General features: G+C 47.2%; 2 protein-coding genes across 2 annotated transcripts in view; one reads left to right on the top strand and one right to left on the bottom strand.

Moving 5' to 3' along the window:
• The window catches only part of RIMBP2 (RIMS binding protein 2), a 57,370-nt gene extending 45,836 nt beyond the window's left edge, over positions 1–11,534 (top strand). The window contains exons 15-21 of the mRNA XM_058816480.1: positions 4,006–4,123; positions 4,824–5,008; positions 5,185–5,353; positions 6,404–6,513; positions 7,302–7,373; positions 7,586–7,720; positions 10,079–11,534. Coding sequence (XP_058672463.1) covers positions 4,006–4,123; positions 4,824–5,008; positions 5,185–5,353; positions 6,404–6,513; positions 7,302–7,373; positions 7,586–7,720; positions 10,079–10,270 — 981 coding nt within the window. The 3' untranslated portion in view covers positions 10,271–11,534. The remainder of the gene's footprint in view (positions 1–4,005; positions 4,124–4,823; positions 5,009–5,184; positions 5,354–6,403; positions 6,514–7,301; positions 7,374–7,585; positions 7,721–10,078) is intronic.
• Positions 11,535–12,536: 1,002 nt separating this feature from the next.
• PIWIL1 (piwi like RNA-mediated gene silencing 1) overlaps positions 12,537–18,456 on the bottom strand; it is a 52,488-nt gene continuing 46,568 nt past the window's right edge. The window contains 11 exon segments of the mRNA XM_058816499.1: positions 12,537–13,072; positions 13,519–13,666; positions 14,103–14,228; positions 14,463–14,616; positions 15,146–15,216; positions 15,668–15,771; positions 15,871–16,071; positions 16,395–16,467; positions 17,007–17,194; positions 17,631–17,745; positions 17,896–18,013. Of these exon segments, the coding sequence (XP_058672482.1) occupies positions 12,956–13,072; positions 13,519–13,666; positions 14,103–14,228; positions 14,463–14,616; positions 15,146–15,216; positions 15,668–15,771; positions 15,871–16,071; positions 16,395–16,467; positions 17,007–17,194; positions 17,631–17,745; positions 17,896–18,013 (1,415 nt within the window). The 3' untranslated portion in view covers positions 12,537–12,955.

The raw sequence follows: 18,456 nt of genomic DNA, 5'->3' as shown, positions 1-18,456 counted from the left end.
TCTCCCAGAGCCCAGCCAGGACACTCCCAGTGCTTTGTGGAAATGGAATAGGAAAATTGCTGAATGTGTCTGCATGTCCAGAATGCTGCTTTTACCCAGGCTGGGATCGTTTTTACCTGCTTCTGGCACAAACAGAGACTTTTCCTTGGGCTCCCAGGCTGATGTTCAAGCACTGGTTTTATGGAGCAGGTACAAGACCATGATGAGGTTTGGTGGCAGCGCAGACCAGGTGACATCAGAGAGACATCAGCCTGTGTCCCTGGGGGCTTTCCCTGGGAGCCAAGCTTTAAAAATGCTGCAGGATTTTCAGAATTTTAGGGAGGAAACCAGAACTCCCTTAATGAGGGCTGTGGAATAGCTCTCCTCTGCCAGGAGACTGAAGGTATTTACTGCTTACATAGAACTATGCTTTAGGAGATGCAAAGCAAGGCAGCTTGCTGGGGCAGAGCTGTCATTCTCTGCTGTCGGTTCTGGTTACAGAGGGATCAGAGGGCAGCTTGGCACGGGGCAGGAAGGAGTTTTAGTGCCATTCTCATCCCCCATGCTGGACCCTGTACGTGGCTTCCATGACTCCGTTTCCAATGCATGAGTTTATTCCTGTTAAGAGCATCCCTCAGTTGTTTGCACTGCCCTCTCATGTTGTACCTGGCACCCAGCAACTTCTTAGCCACGTCTTTATTTTTCACAGATCCTCATTCAAAGCATGACATCCTTTTCATAATATAAGCTGCATGTCTTACGTTTGCCATTGCTCTAAAACTAATTCTGTCTTTATTTTTCTTTTCTCCCTTTTCCCTCCCATTTTATTTTTGTCACACACTCTTTGTTCCCTGTCTGGTTTTTGACATTACATAATCTTAAGGAGTACGATAAGAATAAGACCACTGAAGCCACTTTTGTGGAACAGCCTGGCTTTCCCCAGCAGACACGGCACAGTAAAAGGCTTTTCAGTATCCCAGAGGTGGCTGAAGAGGACGGTGAATACCCCGAAGTGCTGTACAAGCAGGGTTTAGGTATGCCCTATAGAAAGAACCCCAGAATAGCTAGAGGCCCCCGGGCTGGCAGGCCGTGCCGTCAGGAGCAGCAGCACAGCCCCAGGCGCCCGGGCAGGGCCAGGGCAGGGCAGGAGCTGCAGGACAGAGGAGGGAAGGGCAGCCAGGCCCTGTCCCGCAGCCCCGACAGCGGCCTGGACTGCGGCAGCGAGGAGGAGGAGCCCCGGCCGGGCCGGGCACCGTGGGGCAGCGATGAGGAGCAGCCCTGGTGGGGCGGCACGCACAGCAGGGACAGCGAGGAAGAGCGGTCCCGGTTTGGTGTCAGGGCTCAAAGGAGCAGTGATGAGGAGTGGTCCCGGGTCAGTGTCAGAGCCCCAAGGAGCAGCGATGAAGAGCGGTCCCAGCACAGTTTCAGACACCAGAGGAGCAGCGATGAGGAGCGGTCCCGGTTTGGTGGCAGACCCCAATGGGGCAGTGATGAAGAGTGGTCCAAGCACAATTTCAGACCCCAAAGGAGCAGTGATGAAGAGCAACCCTGGCTTGGTGGCAGACCCCAAAGGAGCAGTGCTGAAGAGCGGCCCCGGCGTGGTGTCAGAGCCCAGAGGAGCAGCGATGAAGAGCGGCCCTGGTTGGGTGTCAGACACAGGAGTGGCAGTGAGGAAGAGGAGCCCCGGCCCAGTTTCAGACACAGGAGTAGCAGTGAGGAAGAGCGGTCACAGCACAGGGTCAGAGCCCAGTGGGGCAGCGATGAAGAGCGGCCCCGGTTGGGTGTCAGACACAGGAGTGGCAGCAATGAAGAGCCGTTCCAGCCCAGTGTCAGAGCCCAATGGGGCAGTGATGAAGAGCGGCCCCGGTTGGGTGTCAGAGCCCAAAGGAGCAGCGATGAAGAGCGGTCACAGCCCAGTGTCAGACCCCAGAGGAGCAGCGATGAAGAGCCGTTCCAGCCCAGTGTCAGAGCCCAATGGGGCAGTGATGAAGAGCGGTCCCGGCTGAGTGTCCGACACAGGAGTGGCAGCGATGAAGAGCGGTGCCAGTCGCACGTCAGACCCCAATGGGGCGGCGATGAGGAGCAGCCCCAGCGCTCCGTGCGAGTCCCCCAGGAGCCCGGCCCGTGCCCGTGCCCGTGCCGGCGGGGCCCGCGGCCGCCGCTGTCGCGCAGGAGGACGCTGACCCGGCAGAGCAGCATCGAGGAGGATTTCGGGGAGCTGGAGCCGCCCGGGGCTCCGCGCAGAGCCGAGCGCGAGCGGGGCTGGAGGAGCCTCCCCCGAGCAGCCCAGCCCAGGGCGGCGGCTGCCCTGGCACAGCCACCCCTCAGAGAGGCACAAGACGCCCTGGTGTGTGAAGTATCTTCCTCTAACATCTGCTTGCCAAATCAGTCTGGTCTCTTTATTCTCTTTATTTCTTGTTCTTCAGTTTTTTTGTTCTTTTTCCATTTTTTTTTTCCCAAATTGATTTTTAAAGTCATCCTTTGGACCCATCTGCTACATTTTCTCCCCATTTTTTTTTTCTTCCTCATTCATTTTGGTTTGTTACTCTGCATTTTCATTTATGGTCGTCTTTTGAGTCATGCTGAAATCAGATTAATTTGCTTTGCAATGATTTTCCCCCCCAAACAAATTACAATAATGGCTGCTTTTATTAAAGGACAACTGAATCTAAATTTTAATTAAGGGTTAGCTGAACTATAATTTTTTCCAAAAGATTGCTTTTCTTTATTTTGCCCATCTGAATGTTGCTCTATAAAAACCCCAAAAAACAAGCTGCATTTTTAACTGGAGAAATGTTTCATCCATATTTTTAAATTTTTTAAAATTATTGTCAAGGAATTCATTTCATCGTGTTGTTTTAATTCATCTCATTCCCAGAATTTTCAGGATATGCTCTTTATCATGGAACATCTCAAGACAAGAATCAAGACTCTCCCCCAGTGTGCCAGTGACCCAGATTTATGGAGTCACAGCTTCATCATTTTCATTTTCTGCCTTATCTCCGCGCTGTCACCACGCTGCCGTCCTTGTCAGACCATCTCTTCTTGCCTTTGAAGTTGCAGACTGCATCTCTGCCGAGAATGCAGGCACAGAGCTGCTGCCAAGGGAGCCCAGGCCATGCACACCTGCCAGGGATGCTCTGCTCCGCACCTCCTTGTTTGCATTTCTGCCCACTCATGTCCAGAGGAGCCTCCAGGGGTGAGGGAGGGACCCGTGCCCAGGGAGCAGAGCCAGCTCTGCCTGCAGCACAGGGTGACACTGAGTTCTGACACATTCCACATGAGAGGAGAGCCAGCTGTGCACCCCAGGGTGCTCACTGCATCCTGACCTGTTCCACAGAGAGCAGAGGTCAGCTGCGGCTCCTGCAGCCTCCCAGCTCAGGCTGGAGTGCCCCCACAGCTGCTCCCAGCAGAGGTGACCGGGCTGTGCTGGTGCCAGCGACAGCAGGACGAGCTCAGGAGAGCTCCCACAGCCCCTGCAGTGCCCAGGCAGCAGAGCCAGCTGTGCCAGGGGGAGCCTGCAGCCCTCCTGCACTTGCCCAGGGCCAGGAGCAGTGCCCAGGGCCGCCAGGAGTGCCCAGGGTCATCAGGAGTGCCCAGGGCCCGGAGCCATCCTGGCTCCTGCTGCAGCTCCAGGGCTGGCACTCCAGGTGTGCCAGGGCAGCCCCACCTGCCCAGCCCTCAGCCTGCCCGTGCCACTCTTCCGGACACTCCAACGCCACCTTAGCCGCAACAACAAAGGCAAAAGAATATTTCAGAAATTATTCTTTTCTTTTCTTTTTGTTCTGATGTGCGACTGCTGGTTTACAAAGCTCTGCCATAAATCAGGGAACCATTTATTTTCTTTTGCAGGTTTGCCAGGCAGCAGTGCCCACTTTTCAGCTAACCTTTCAGTTAAAAGCTAAGTTTAGTTGCCTTTAGAGCTTGTGCTTCCAATTGTGATTGACCCGATCCGTGTCCAGCCGTGTAAGCACGATGTTGCCATGCATGAACTGACGAGCCTGTTCTTTCTGTTGTTGTTTTTAGCTTTTAGGTAACCCAGCCTCTGCAGGACGGCCTGACAGGGTGGAGCATGCGGGGCGAAGGTCCTCCCATGGCAGTGCAGTGCCACAAAGGTCTCGGCCCCTGCTGGTCCCCTCCATTGGTTAGTTGGACAGATGGTGCATTCCTGTTCTTTGCAGCCTCACACCTGGGGAGGAGAGCATTGAAAAGCAGCAGCAGGGTCTTTGTGGAGCCAGGCTGCCCCTGGTTTGGAGGGGTGAGATGGGCTGCACGCACTGAGCCCTGCTGCAATGGAGAGCTGGGGCTGCCCAGGCTGCGGGGGCAGTCTCTGGCACTGCTGCAGCCTTGCACTGCCCTCAGGGGCTGCTGAGATGGCTCCAGCTCACACACAGCTGGTCTCAGCTCAGGGAAACCCGCTGGCAGCTGCTCATGGTCAGTGAAATCAGTGTGGCCACCCAGGCCTGCCCCAGCCGCGCACCCTGCCATCCAGCAGCCATCATTCGTGCTCACCTGCCATTCTCCTGACTGCTTTTTCATTAATTCATGGCAAACTTGCAAACCTAACAAAAATGGCTTTCCTACGTGAGCTGTGCAAATGTCAGTCTGGTACAGGAAATCAGCCCAGCTTCCAGTGCAGGCTTTATAAGCTTTTTTAAAAAATAGCAACTTGCTGATAAAATAAAAAAAAAAAACAAAATCCCACCAAGCTTTATAGGACACGCAGTGAGGTTTGGGTTTTTTTCACTGAAATGCCCAACATGTTTCAAGCATTAACTGGGAGAGGTGGCTGATGAGGCCAGCTTGTGTCGCTGAACTGTTCTCTCCTGAATTTGCTGTCACAGACGGCTACGGTGGCCACGACCGCCTCTCCCCAGACATGTATGAGGAGTCTGAGACAGACCCTGGCACAGAGGACCTTTCTACTCGAATCTTTGTTGCACTTTTTGACTACGACCCGCTGACCATGTCCCCGAACCCCGATGCTGCGGAGGAGGAGCTGCCCTTCAAGGAGGGACAGATCATTAAGGTGAGACCCGAGGCCACGGGACACCACAGCATTTTACAGACAGCTCTCCTTTGGGGGAACGCTGCCTGTGTCATCACAACCCTGGGCTTCTCCTTCAGAGGCTCAGGTGTAAATCTCACCAGACCTGGCAACTAATATCTAGTGCTAATGGCTTTTTGACCTTGTTTGAATATCAGGTTTATGGGGACAAAGATGCTGATGGGTTTTACCGTGGAGAAACCTGTGCAAGAGTTGGCCTTATCCCCTGTAACATGGTCTCTGAGATACAGGCAGATGATGAAGAGATGATGGATCAGCTCCTTAAACAAGGTTTCCTTCCCTTGAACACTCCAATTGAGAAAATAGGTAAGGGGAAATACAGACATTTCCCTCCAGACTCTGGGCTCCCTTAGCTTGGCTGCATTTACCTCTTGTTTTTGTGCAGGTGCATCTACATCTTGCAGTCATTTACTGCCCCAGGGGATGCATTCTGTGTCTGTGTCTGGATAATTTTATATAACTAATATTTAATCTTGGTGACAGCATTGGCTGCAAATGGGGACCTGCAGCTTCACCACTCCACTTGTTGCTTTCTTTTCTGATTAGACAAAAAAAAAAAGTGGATTTTGTGTCCTAAGTATTTACTGCAGTACCTTTATCAACAACTGCAGTGCCTTCATCAATACCTGAGTACCTTTATCAACACCTGCAGTACCTGTATCAATACCTGAGTACCTGTATCTGTACCTGCAGTACCCATGGCAGTAACTGGAGTGCATTTATCAAGAATTGAGTACCTTTATCAATACCTGAGTACCTGTATGCACACCTGCAGCACCTGTATCAATACCTGAGTACCTGTATCTGTGCCTGCAGTACCTGTGTCAGTAACTGCAGTACATTTATCAATAATTGAGTACCTTTATCAATACCTGAGTACCTGTATGAGCACCTGCAGTGCCCGTGACAGTACCTGCAGCACATTTATCATCACCTGCAGTACCCATGGCAGTAACTGCAGGACATTCATCAATAATAGAGTACCTGTATCAATCCCTGAGTACCTGTATGCACACCTGCAGCACCTGTATCAGTAACTGTAGTACTTTTATCAATACCTGAGGGCCTGTATGCACTGGTATCATACAGGTGCAGCACCTGTATCAGTAACTGCAGTACTTTTATCAATACCTGAGGGCCTGTATGCACACCTGCAGCACCTGTATCAGTAACTGCAGTACTTTTATCAATACCTGAGTGCCTGTGTGCACACCTGCAGCACCTGTATCAGTAACTGCAGTACTTCTATCAATACCTGAGTGCCTGTGTGCACACCTACAGTGCCCATGACTGTACCTGCAGCACATGTATCATCACCTGCAGCACCTGTATCAGTAACTCCCTCTCTGTCCCCAGCAGAGCCCCGTGGCCGGCGCGGGGGCCGGCAGCAGCCGCTGAGCACCCGCAGGATGGTGGCTCTCTACGACTACGACCCCAGGGAGAGCTCCCCCAACGTGGATGTGGAGGTAGGGGCACAGCCTGGGGGCACACAGCCCGTGAGCTTCCTCACTCATCCTCTAAAACGTTCGGTTTTGGTTTTTACGGGGGAATTGTAGAAGGAGAAAGTGAATTTTGAAATATGTGGGACTCAGTGCTTTAAAACACAGCCTGGGTTGTTCTCTGTTTCTTACTGAACCAAATCTTTTTCTAAATTATGGTGTTTCAAAGTAGTTTGGCCAACAAATCAAATAAATTGTGCTGATGTATTGCAAAGATTTTGTTTGTTCTCTCTCCCATGGCCATAGGAAATTAAACATAATTTAAAAGCCCCGCCCTAATTGCATTTAAGCCACAGACAATTAAAAGAGCCGGGTGCAGTGGGTGCTGATCAGAGAGGAGCTGCCCATTGTGAAGGTTTTGCTGAAGAGAACCCAGCACAGCTGCAGTGCAGGAGCCTTGTGCCTCAGGGCTTGGGCTGGGTGATGCCCTGAGCTCCCTGAGCTGCTCCCCCTCCACCAGGATGGATGTAGGGGCCCTTTGAAGCTGCAGTTCAAAGCTTGTGCAGGTTCTTCAAGGCCTGAATGTCTCAGCTGTTGGTCACAGGGAGCCCTGTGGGTGTCCACACACAGTGGGACAGGGGCTGGGCTTAGCAAGCTGAGGGAAAAACCCCAAGGGGAAAAACAAGAGGTTTGGCTGTCAAAGATCAGTTTGGTTTCATCAGTGTCTTAACATGAAGGAGTGGGGGGAAATCTGAATGCATTCCCTATTAATAAGGAAAGGCTGATCTTTGCCTGTCCCTGCTCCTACCCTGCAGGCCGAGCTGACCTTCTGCACTGGGGACATCATCACTGTCTTTGGTGAGATCGATGAAGATGGATTTTACTATGTAAGTTGTGTCTGCTGGCTCAGCCCAAACTGCTCCCAGCTCCAGCAAACACCAGCCTGGGGAGGGATGTGGAATTGTGTGAGCTCTCAGGGGCCATAGATGGGAATTCCCTCTTCCTCGCCAGCTCTGAAACAGGCAGCAATGCGTCCCTGCCTCCTTGGGAGTAGATGTGATGGGATGAAAGCACTCACTGCTCCTTCCCTTGCTGGCAGGGGGAGCTCAATGGACACAAGGGGCTGGTTCCTTCCAACTTCCTCGAAGAAGTGCCTGACGATGTGGAAGTGTTTCTCTCGGACGCGCCCGCGCGCTACGGCCACGACGCGCCCATGCGGGCCAAGGCCAAAAGGGTAAGCAGCCCCCTCAGGAGCACCTGAGCCCCCATCTGCCATTCCACTCTGTCTCACGTGTCATTCTGACATTACTTTTAACATTACGTTTAAATTCATTTGCCCATTTAAAGTTATCTTTCAAATACATAAAATAAAACCTGAGGGAAAACGGCTTTAGCCTTTGCCAGCTCGTTACGTTTGTAGATGGAGAAACTGAATGGACTGTTTGGTTGCAGTCATTGCAGTTCTGCCCTTCAGAACCTGAATTTAAGCAGCTCTTTCCTGGTGACAGTTATTTCCCAAAGCTTCTAAATTGCTCTTTAAAAAAGGTTCTTGTGCACAAAAGCCTGGTACCAGTGTTCCTCTAAATACAAACTGTAACCGCAGCTGATGGACTGACAGTGGTCCTCTCTTAATCCTTACAACTTCCTGTTCCAACTGGCAATAATTAATTGCTCAGAGACTTCTCTTTCATGAAAGAATTAATCATGTTTAGAGTATCTCATTTTTGGTTTTGTTTCATCACTGCAATACTTTTATATATTATATATTTTATATATATTTTTATTTCTTTGCTCATCTGCTTGGAAACAGAAGAAGAGTGTTCATTTCACACCTTAATAAGGCAATGTAGCCTTCACGTAAGTGAGCAACTGAAGATACCAATAGAGATTTCAATTAAAGCTACCTGGCTATCTAATGCAAGTCTTGAAACTTAATTGTGGGGGAAAAGAAAAGAAATATGTCTCCAAACCCCTTGGCCACAGAAGACCAGGCTGCATGCCTTTGCTGTACCTAGTCGAGTCCACTCCTTTCTTGGGAGACAAATCCTTGAAAACAGGAGCCTCTGAAATCCATCGGCCCTCCCTGTACGAAGGTCGGCGTTTGGAACATATTTCTTCCCGAGCTCAATGTTTATGTTTACATAGAGAGGAGAGTTTTATGTCTCACTACCCTACAAACAAAGCTGCATATTGCATTGCTAGCCAAGCTGGGATGTAAAAATTCCAAGCTCCTGTGTCAAGAGAAAAGCACAAAGCTGCAGCCCCTGCAGAACCAGCAGTGCCGCTGGCACAGACGGTAGTTTACAAGGGGATAGTTGGTTCTGAAACTCACTACACTCAAACACAGCTACTTAAATTGTCTGCCTTAAAATGTGTTTTCCACAATCTATTTTACCCCAGTTTGCCTAAGACCAACTATTCAACGCTTCTGAAAAGAATCCCCTCCTGTGGTACAATTCACTGGATTTTCCTAGCAGTGTACGTTTGCAATATTAGCAACTGTTTGGTTTACCAATGCAATAAAGTCTCGACCTGAAACATGCAGCTCACTGAATGAATGCATTAGACTCCATATCTGGTATCTTCAGGTGTACGTTGGGGTGCTTTACCAAGTTGTTTTGGTTTGTTTTGGTTTTTTTTTTTCATTAGAATTAGACCTTGATTTAAAATCAAAGTAGGCTTGAAGCCCCTTTGCTTAACTCACTGTTGCACAACGAGCCAGTAAATTGCTGACATTTTAACTTGAACTAAAGTTAGCAGGCCTCCCTGCAGCATGGACTCTACTGTGAAAAATATCATCTTAATTGATAGCAACCATTTTGCCAGCTGGGCACTGTAGTTAGGATAGGCTGACTATATGTAATTTTAGCATTTTCATCCAAGTGCTTTTGATGACTGAAAAAAAAAAAAAAAAGCTGTTCAAAATATTTAGGAATGCTGTCATCTAACAACCTCATAGCTGCAGCATACACATCAAGCACTCAGGGCCTTTAAGCTTTCTTTGATTGCAATTAAGGTTCATTTTAGCTTTTTCTTTTTCCTTTTTTTTTTTTAAGCCAGTGTGCCATCTTCTCTAATCTGTACATAAAGTTTGCTAGCCAATTTTAAAGAAAAGGCATTTAAAGGACATTAAAAAGTAAGTGATCATGTAGCATTTTAAGTGTTTTCTTCTGAAAAGAGTTTGGCTTCTATAGATTGCTAATCTGTAGTAATTAACATGTTTATTTTTCTTAAATCTATAGCTGAAAGTATCCCTCTCCATTTTAGTACTATCAGAGTACTGAAATGAAAAGCCAAAGCCAATTTTGTGGCTTTTATGGCCAGAATTCTGGCAAAGTAAGCGTATCCAACATTTCCTTTAAAAAAGTATAACCAAAACTGGGCTTTATTGGTGGGTTTTCGATTTCTATATTTTTTTCCTCTAAATTGATGCATTTTCCATAAGCCCACGCAGTATTTTAAGCCAGAGAGAAGAAAGAAACCAGCCCTTTTGTTTAAGTGGGTAATGGGACAAGTGATGTTACCAAGTTTCTTGCTGCTGATGGCTTTAAGCTTTCAAAGATTGAATAAATGATAACAATGTACCTACTAGGTTCCTCCTGAGAATACAGGTACCTCCCGGAGAGCACCTTCCCCCACAGTTCATCTCCATTCCGGGTCTCCTCCGTCACCTGTGCTGGGCTCTGGGAGCCCCGGCAGAGGCAGGGATATGGCCTCGAAAAAGAAAAAGGGGCTGCTTTCCAAAGGCAAGAAACTGCTGAAAAGGCTTGGTGCAGTGAAATGAGTCATGTGCTCCTGGACAACTTGTAAAGCTTCCAGTCTGTGTACTTTTTTTTTTTTTAAAGTCAAAACTAGGGCTTTCATGACTATGCAGTACTTTACCAGACCGTTGCATTTTTAACTCTGACATCAACAGAGTCATGCCAATTGCTTAATCAAAACAGCAAGGAAAAAAGGGAAATGCATTTGTTGTTGCAAAAACATTTTGTAAAAAGTAAAAAAAAAAAGAAAAATAAAAAAGGTTATGGGCTTAAGACCAGAAGAACATGGTTTTATTTGAAGTCATCTCAACACCTGCAACTCCATTGGAAAAATCTCAGCCTTTATTCTCCTTTAACCATGAGTGGGGGGAGAAAACTCATTCACTGATTGCTAGTTCAGAGAGATCACCCCACTGGATCCACTCATTAACAAAAATGGTCTTGAAACTCCTAGTTGAATCAGCCTTGATGTTTTGCCTTATTACTGCACAATGATTTGTACTGTCTAATAAATATGCAGCGTATACTTTGTATGTACTGTGTATGCAGCTGTGTCCATCCTCCCTCCACCAGTAGCTCCAGGTGAACACTGGTACTGCCCCAGCCCTGTCTGATGGACTCCTGGCAGTGTGCAAGTGCTGTGCTAAACCCTTCTCAGTTTTGGTTCCCCAGTAAAAACCACACCCTGTACTGGTTTGCCATTCTCACTCCAGGGGAACCAGGCAGTGCAAGTTACTCAGAACCTCACCCCATTTCAATCTCCAGTTCTGGGGTTCCTGGTTCCCTGTTCTAAGCTATGGGAAAAAACCAACTGCACACCAAAAGCCCTTTAGTCCCTGTTTTTTTCTGTGGAGGTTCAGTCCTAGGTTAAAAGGCATTTTCATTCTGCTGCTGTCAGATTGAGGCAAGTCCATCTGCAGTGAAAGGACAAAGTGTTCCAGCCACAGCCCCACGAGGCTGCACCAGGCTCTATCAACCCCAACTGCAACATTGGCATATCACAAAAACCAATCCTCCACACTGATGGCAGTCATTGGCTGTTACTATTTTGTAATTCTTGTCCATTTGTAAATTGTTTTTACTGTTTATACATACTTTTCAGACTGCCTTTCTTTTTGTAATTTATGGAAGGTTTATAAATGAATGATCAAAGCTTCCCCATTGTGTCTTCAGATAACAATGTAAATTACTGTAAAATACTGTGTGCTAGATTATAACATTTAATTAAAGAAAATAACTGGCCTACATTTGTGGTAAAGTACCGTGTGGGTGTGTGCATGTGTACAATCGTTGTGTATTATATTTTATATAAATAAATAATTTGATATTTTGTAGAGTGCAGTATGTTTCATAAATCCCCTGTGTCAGCTGCTGCCTTCCTGTGTCAGCCTTTTTTCAGAACTGCCCATGGCCACTGAAGTTCACTGCAGAATAAAGAAAAGCTCGCCCATCTGCAAGGGCTTCCCAGAGGTAAAAAATGGTTGCAAAGTTACTCCAGCAATTGTCCCATCTGTGCCCAAAGCCCAGTGCTGAAGCACAAAATACAGAACAGGCTCAAACGGGCAAGGATTACAGCAACAACTTTATTTAAATCTCACAAAGAAAAGCAACAAGGTTCACAACAAGGTGGTTAAGAAAACCAGCACTAATCTGAATTTCTCCACGTGCAGTAGTTTGCTACTGCAAAAATCTGAAATCAACCTCCATGCCCCCACCTGCTGTTAGTTTCATAAATGGGCTGCAGAACAGTGACCAATGAAAACCTCAGACATGAACAAACCAGGGCTGCTTCCCAGTGCTTGGAACTACAAAACCAGAAACGCCAAGCGTGCCAGTGCACTGATGTTCCTTGATGGAAATGTATTTCTCAGTTAAGGAGCAGTGTTGAACAGGAGCAGCCCAGCAGTTTAGCTGTCTCCAGCTCTCTGCTCCCACCAGGCAGTGACCATGAAGTTGCAGCCCAAGCAGAAGCAGGGCCCAGGACAGTCCCTGTCCCCAGAGCTGCTCCAGCAGCACAGGCAGCCCAAGCCCTCCCTGCTGTGGAGAGGCTCTGCAGAGCTGAGCCCTCAGCGTGGAGCTGCACACAGCACTGCCCCTCACAGCTGGCAAAGCCCTCACTGGCCCCTGGCAGCACCAGAGCTTGGGGCTGCTCTGCAAATCCCTCACAACCACAGCTGCTCAAACCCTGCCATCGCTGTGCAGCCTGCAGACAAAGCCTTGGTAACCAAGAGCACCTGGTCACCTCCTCCTAAGGTATGAAACAGCTCAGGGGACAAAGCTGGCCCTCATCTTAACCAAGAAAAACAAGGAATCAACAATATTGAAGCCTTTTGAAAAGTAGAAGGGAAAATACCAGCTGGAAGAGTTGGGATTCTGGTCTGCATAACTCTCTATCTCCCATGCAAGAAGTAATTCTGTGTAAGACTTATCAAAACGTAAATAAGAACAACCAATAAACTTTTGGGAAGAACTTTAGAAAATAAGTATCAAATATCATAAAAATTTGTGTAGTTATTCTAGCAAGCAGACACCTGTTCAAAATGCAAATCTCAAGCTTTTCCTTGGTACAGTGAAAATAAAATAATTTCCACAACTGCACATATCCTGTGCATGTCTCTTACGAAAAACCGAAACTAAACCAAAAGCCCAGACAATTGTACATTCCCTAGAGAGGAACTGCTCTCTTCTGTTTGGCTGGTAGCTGAGCTTCAAAGGTAGTACAGTCTGTCTGAAAGCGTCATGCTTGGCTCTCTGTGAATACTCTGACCCACAAGGAAAGCCAATTTGTGAGCGTACTGGCAAGGAGCAGGTACTCTGATAATACCCTGCAGAAAGGGGCAAAAAGAAAATGAAGGTAATTATTTCCAGGTAATTTAAATAAGCATGCAGTCGCTGCAACAGAGACCTCTGAAATCTGCATACTTGTAAAATTTGTATTGCCTGTTGTTTATGCTGATTTGTGAAAATAACTTTACATACCCCCAACTTCCCAACTCCAGTGCCCTCCTGCCACCTCATACACGGGTTTATATTCAGTGCTGGGCCTTGCAAAAGGTGAGACATGTCATATCTGGTATTTGTGGCTGCTGAACTGCCACAGCTAAAGCACGGCTCAGGCACGAGCTGAGCGTGTGCTGAGCTGGGTGTGCAGCAGAGGCCTCAAGGCAATGCAGCAGCACAGCTCCACCTCCACGAAGGAGCAGATAGATACTTGTGCAGGTAAGAAATTGTTTCAGTGTTGCATGCAGGCTGTCCCTGCAGGAGCACTCACCGACCAGTTGTAGTACATGTGGCACAGCTTGTAGGTGAGGCGCTGCACGTGGTCGGGTTTCAGCTGGCTGGTGTCGTAGATCACGTTGTAGTGGGTGGGTGCCACGCAGCCGTTCTTCACCGTCTGGCTCACCACGAAGAAATCATACCTGCCCCAGGGAACACCCCCCCAGCCTGTTACTGACAGGGCTGCGTGCCTGGGAAAATGCCAGTCCCCATGTTATCTGTCCTGTTTTCTTCACTTCATGCTCATTGAGTGCACCCCAGAAGGATGCCTAGGCTGTGGCCACAAACGCTTCCTCTGTGTCTGAAAGGCCAGGAGGCCTGGAGGAACGTGAATAACATTATATGGACCAGGTCTTGAGGCCATAACAACCTCAACTATTTGTTCAATCCCATTTTCCTCCTGATAACCACCCTGCACGTGCCCTTAGCTTACACTGCTCATTTTCTGCAGCCCCTGAGCCACACAAGTGTGGGAAGTATTTTTACACCTGATCCTACAGTCCCTGTACTGTTGGATCTATCTCCTTTCTGCCCAGGCTGCTGGCAGCAGCAGGAAGTGCTGCCTCTGCAGGAACTCACCACTCTGGTCTGGTCACCACTGTATCAACAACAGTCCCTGGGGGTGGGTTTTTGAGTCCTCCCCCAATCTCTGCAAAGAACCTGGCACCCACTCGTTTCTTCACCACAATCACAGTGAGTCTTGGGCTAAAAGAAAGGAAAAAAAACCAATACTCTCCTAGAAAACTGCACTAGGACTATTTCAGGAGCAGATTCTCTGGAGTTCCAGGGCATTAATTCACATGTGTCTTTACTGATTCAGATTAAGTAAGACATTGTTCACAACTTTAGATACACAGTCTTCATCCATAGCCTCGTTTTGTATCCCAGTGTTTATTCCTCTGGCAGTGTAAAGAGAAGGGTTGGTAGAAACTGATTTACCTGTAGTCAGTACCAATACTCTTCAAGCAATCCAGAAATTGAGGCACTTCATAATTAACCAAAGTATTGAGTTGTCCATCTCCAACGCCATCACGATACACAAAAATACGAGAGGGCAAAGACTTATTCCACTTAGACCAGTTCCTCAGAGCACCTTAAAAAAACAAGAGTAATAGCCATTAGTTGTAATGGCAATTCATTCCAAAACAGAAATAGATTTTTATTCCTAGAAAACCAGCAAGTTCGAGAAGTAAGGTCCTCAATCCTTCAGTAACCTGAAATGGGTCAGCATCATGCTACACAAACATACCTGCAAGGAAGAGCTCTGGTTTGCCTGTGCACCCACAAACAGAAAGGGCCCAAGGATACACCTGCTCTGCTGGCCTCCTCATAGCAGGAGCTGCCCCCCTTGAAATCAGGCTCCCTTAAAGCATTCTTGGAAGTGCACTGCTCAGTAGTTTTTAATTATTGCAAAGGAATCTGGGAATCAGTGAAAGATTTACACAAGATGCTATTCATTTTCAGCAGTATTTATAAGGGAATGTTGAATCTGTTGTTATCCAAGTGCAGGCTGCTAAAGCCTCCTCTCAGGCCAGCAGGAGAGGAGGGTTTTGAGAAGCTGAATTGTCAGTTCTTAGATCTGGCTCTACAAGAGCAGAACTCCTTCCCTTTCCTTCCCTTACTTTGCAAGCAGGTTTTGATTCCATCCACAAGTTCTTGCCCACGACTTTGAACAACGCAGCGGGAGAACCACCTGTGAAGAACAAAATGACAGAGACCTTCAAAGCATTTCCCAGGCTTACTGCAATGAAGTTAATTTTAAAATGCTCATGACCACTTAGTCTTTACAGATGTTGTGGGTCAATGCAGCCAAGGAAGAGCTGGGGTTCTATGAGAATATTTCCCCTAAATAAAATAAAAACACGGTAAAAATGCCATAGCGTGACTTAAAACTCTTCTCAACCAAGAAGAGAAGTCACCCTGTCACCCTGACGCTCTCTATTCATCCCAGCCATGTCTCCACCTTCTCTCAAGCAATGTGGGACAAGGCCACTCCTTCAAGGGATGCAGCGGGGAAAATTCACAATATATTTCACATTAACCATCACAGCAAACCAATTCCGTATTTTGCTGATGGACCACCCCACTGAAGCTGTTTTTCAGCCAAAGGAAAGGGGTTTTTACCTGTGGCAGCCTGCTCTTACCGTGTGACTGACTGATTGAGGCTGGCCACGAAGCCCGCGATGGACTGCTTCCCAGAGACGGTGTCATGGTAACAATCGATGCCCACAATCATCACCTGCTTCAGCTGCAAGGCAACCACACACAGCACGGACCTGCTGTACTGGCCTGGCTTTTGAAATAAAGCCTCATAAAGGGCAGTTACCATTCATAAGAAAATACTTACAGGGATCTCAACACTCCAGAGCTCTCCACCCATTTTACAGTTCATTTGCAAGGCAATTTTTGTTGCTACCGTCATGATAGTCTGCGGTTTACTCAAAGTGCGAGCCAGCACACACTGGCTGGGGATGGGGCAGTCTGTGCACAGGTACTTCTTGATGGCATCGTATTTATCCTTTCGGGAGCTGGACAAAATACAAACTACCTTTGAAGGAAAAAGAATCTTTGTAAGAAGCTGCATTCTCAGAGCTATACAGCACTTAAACAGTTCTTTAGGAAAAAGTTCTTAGGCGCAAGAGAAATATTCAGATGTTCACAGTGAAAGAAAGAACGGCAAAGTGTCAGTGTCTGTACTTCAGAACCAAGGCTCTTATCCAGAAGGATATCCATGGTCAGTGGTAGGTTTGCACAGGAGGATGAGCAGTAGTGGATTCTCAGGGGCCCAGAGCTGCAGTTCTGAGAGCAAACCCCACTAAACACCAGTTACAGAGAGAAACAGGATTTGAAATGATGGGTTCAAATACATACTATGTTTATGTCAGGGGTAATCCTTTGCTGTAAAACCCTTAAATATGCTTCTGTTCTATCATCTACTTCAATCCTGAAAAGAAAGAGAGAAAATGTTTGCAGAAAAAGAACAGCTAACAGCTATTGAAACTTCAGCAAAAGCATAAAAGCTCACTACGCATCCATAGTGTATGAAATGTCACATTTACAGCTATTAACAAACTACTTTCACACATCTGAAGATTAAAAGGAATCACCTCCAAACTTAGGCTTCCAAACACAATGAAATTCAAAATTAAAAGCAAGTACAGGTAGTCAAGGGAGGATATTTGCAAGGAGAACAGATCACAATCAGAATACATCCTAAGTCAGCAGAAAATACTCCTTAGAGAAGGGTTTGCACAATGACTGTCTGCTGACACTTCTTAGTTTAGGCATATGAAAAGCTCTCAGAAATAAAAGTATGAGTAAGGAAAGTCAATCACAAGAGGAAACAGAACAATCTGCATACTGAAAGCAACTCTGTTTTATTAAAAACCTCCCAGACATCGGCTGTGTGATACGCTACACCCTGCCCTCGCTGAACAGCCCCACGTGGTGACGGTTCTCCCTCAGCTCAGTGAGGACACTCACATGCTTGGCCTGTTCATGTGGATGCCCATGGAGGGGGTGACCTTGAAGAGGCTCTGCAGCAGGGTGTTGGCCACGTCGTAGTTGCGGCGGGTGTAGATGAGCAGCCAGCTGTCCATGGGCATGGAGCGGATCAGGGGCACGCCACGCGTCTCCTTGGTCCAGTCGGCAAACTGAGGGTTGTAGTCGAACTGCAGAGCAAAGAGCTCGTGTTTGTCAACAGCCTCTGACTGAATGCACATCTCCACTGCTCATCCTACCTGTGCTGAGCACACACTGCCTGTGTTCTAGCTACCCAGCTGAAATCCTTAGTGGCTTTTCACCGCAAAGCCTTGGCACCTCTTTATTAGATGGAAACGAATGGGAAACCTCTCTGCTCTCCTGGACTGTGTGCCTGACCAGAAGGACTGTTCTGCAAGGACAGCCCTATTGTGATGGACTGCCTTCAAGGGTTTCTAACCATGGCTCGGGAACAACTTAACCTGCAAATCTCCTGCTTGGACAAAGTATATAACATTTTCACTCTCTATCCTTCACTTATAAACCAAAAAGTACTATTTCCTTCCTTAAAAACTTGTTTCATCACTGAGACATCCAGAAGATTTTAGAAGCTGATTTTTCATTTACCATGGCTCCTGATTGAAAGATCTTTTCTCCTTGAACAATTCTTCCTGTAAAGGACACTGATTTATTATCAAAGCTTAGACCCCAGTTTCGGAGCTCCTTCTGAACATTGTCATCTCTGTTTAAAAACAAGATATGAATGAAAATCATGAGAAATTTGTTCCTGCTGACTTTTTAGAACTAGTAAGATGTCAGAAGTTTCACTGCGAGAAGTTTGTTGTACACATCTTTCATGACACAGAAACAGAGAGGACATTGGGTGCCATACTTTTGGATGTAGTTCAGAAGCCTGCCCAGCTCGCGCTGCCTCTGCTCAGGCGGCAGCCGTGTGTGGATGGCCAAGTCCTTCATCATGTTGAAATCGTTGCGCATCTTGTCAGTCAGTCCTGCCAACAACAAAGCCTTTTCTGAGTCCCAGTTAAGATGAAGGACTGTAAAAATTGAACCTGCAGCTCATGCAGATTAGTGCTACGTGTCCTGCAGACACAGGAAGTGGTGGCAGCAGTAGCCAAAGTTTTCACTTGCTTCCTGTACATACATCCCCATTGGCATGAAAAAAAATCCTGGATTTTTGCACTAGAGAGGAAACTACACAAGGCACTGCAGCTCTTCAGTTCTGTTTTCAAATCAAAACAAACAGTGCTGAGATGTTCAGGTACTGCTAGTGCAAAACAAATATTTATCTATCTTACAGAATTATTATTAATTTCTAGTAAATTGCTCTTTTTCAACAGAAGTTCTATCACCAAAACTCTACAAGTTATCAGAGTGCTGATGTTGAATACCATAGCTTAACACTATGCAACAACAAACCCCCTCAAGCTTTCCA

Source organism: Ammospiza caudacuta, chromosome 18, assembly GCF_027887145.1.
Source record: "Ammospiza caudacuta isolate bAmmCau1 chromosome 18, bAmmCau1.pri, whole genome shotgun sequence".
In the NCBI taxonomy this organism is placed as follows: domain Eukaryota; kingdom Metazoa; phylum Chordata; class Aves; order Passeriformes; family Passerellidae; genus Ammospiza; species Ammospiza caudacuta.
This window is presented reverse-complemented; position numbering and strand designations above follow the sequence as displayed.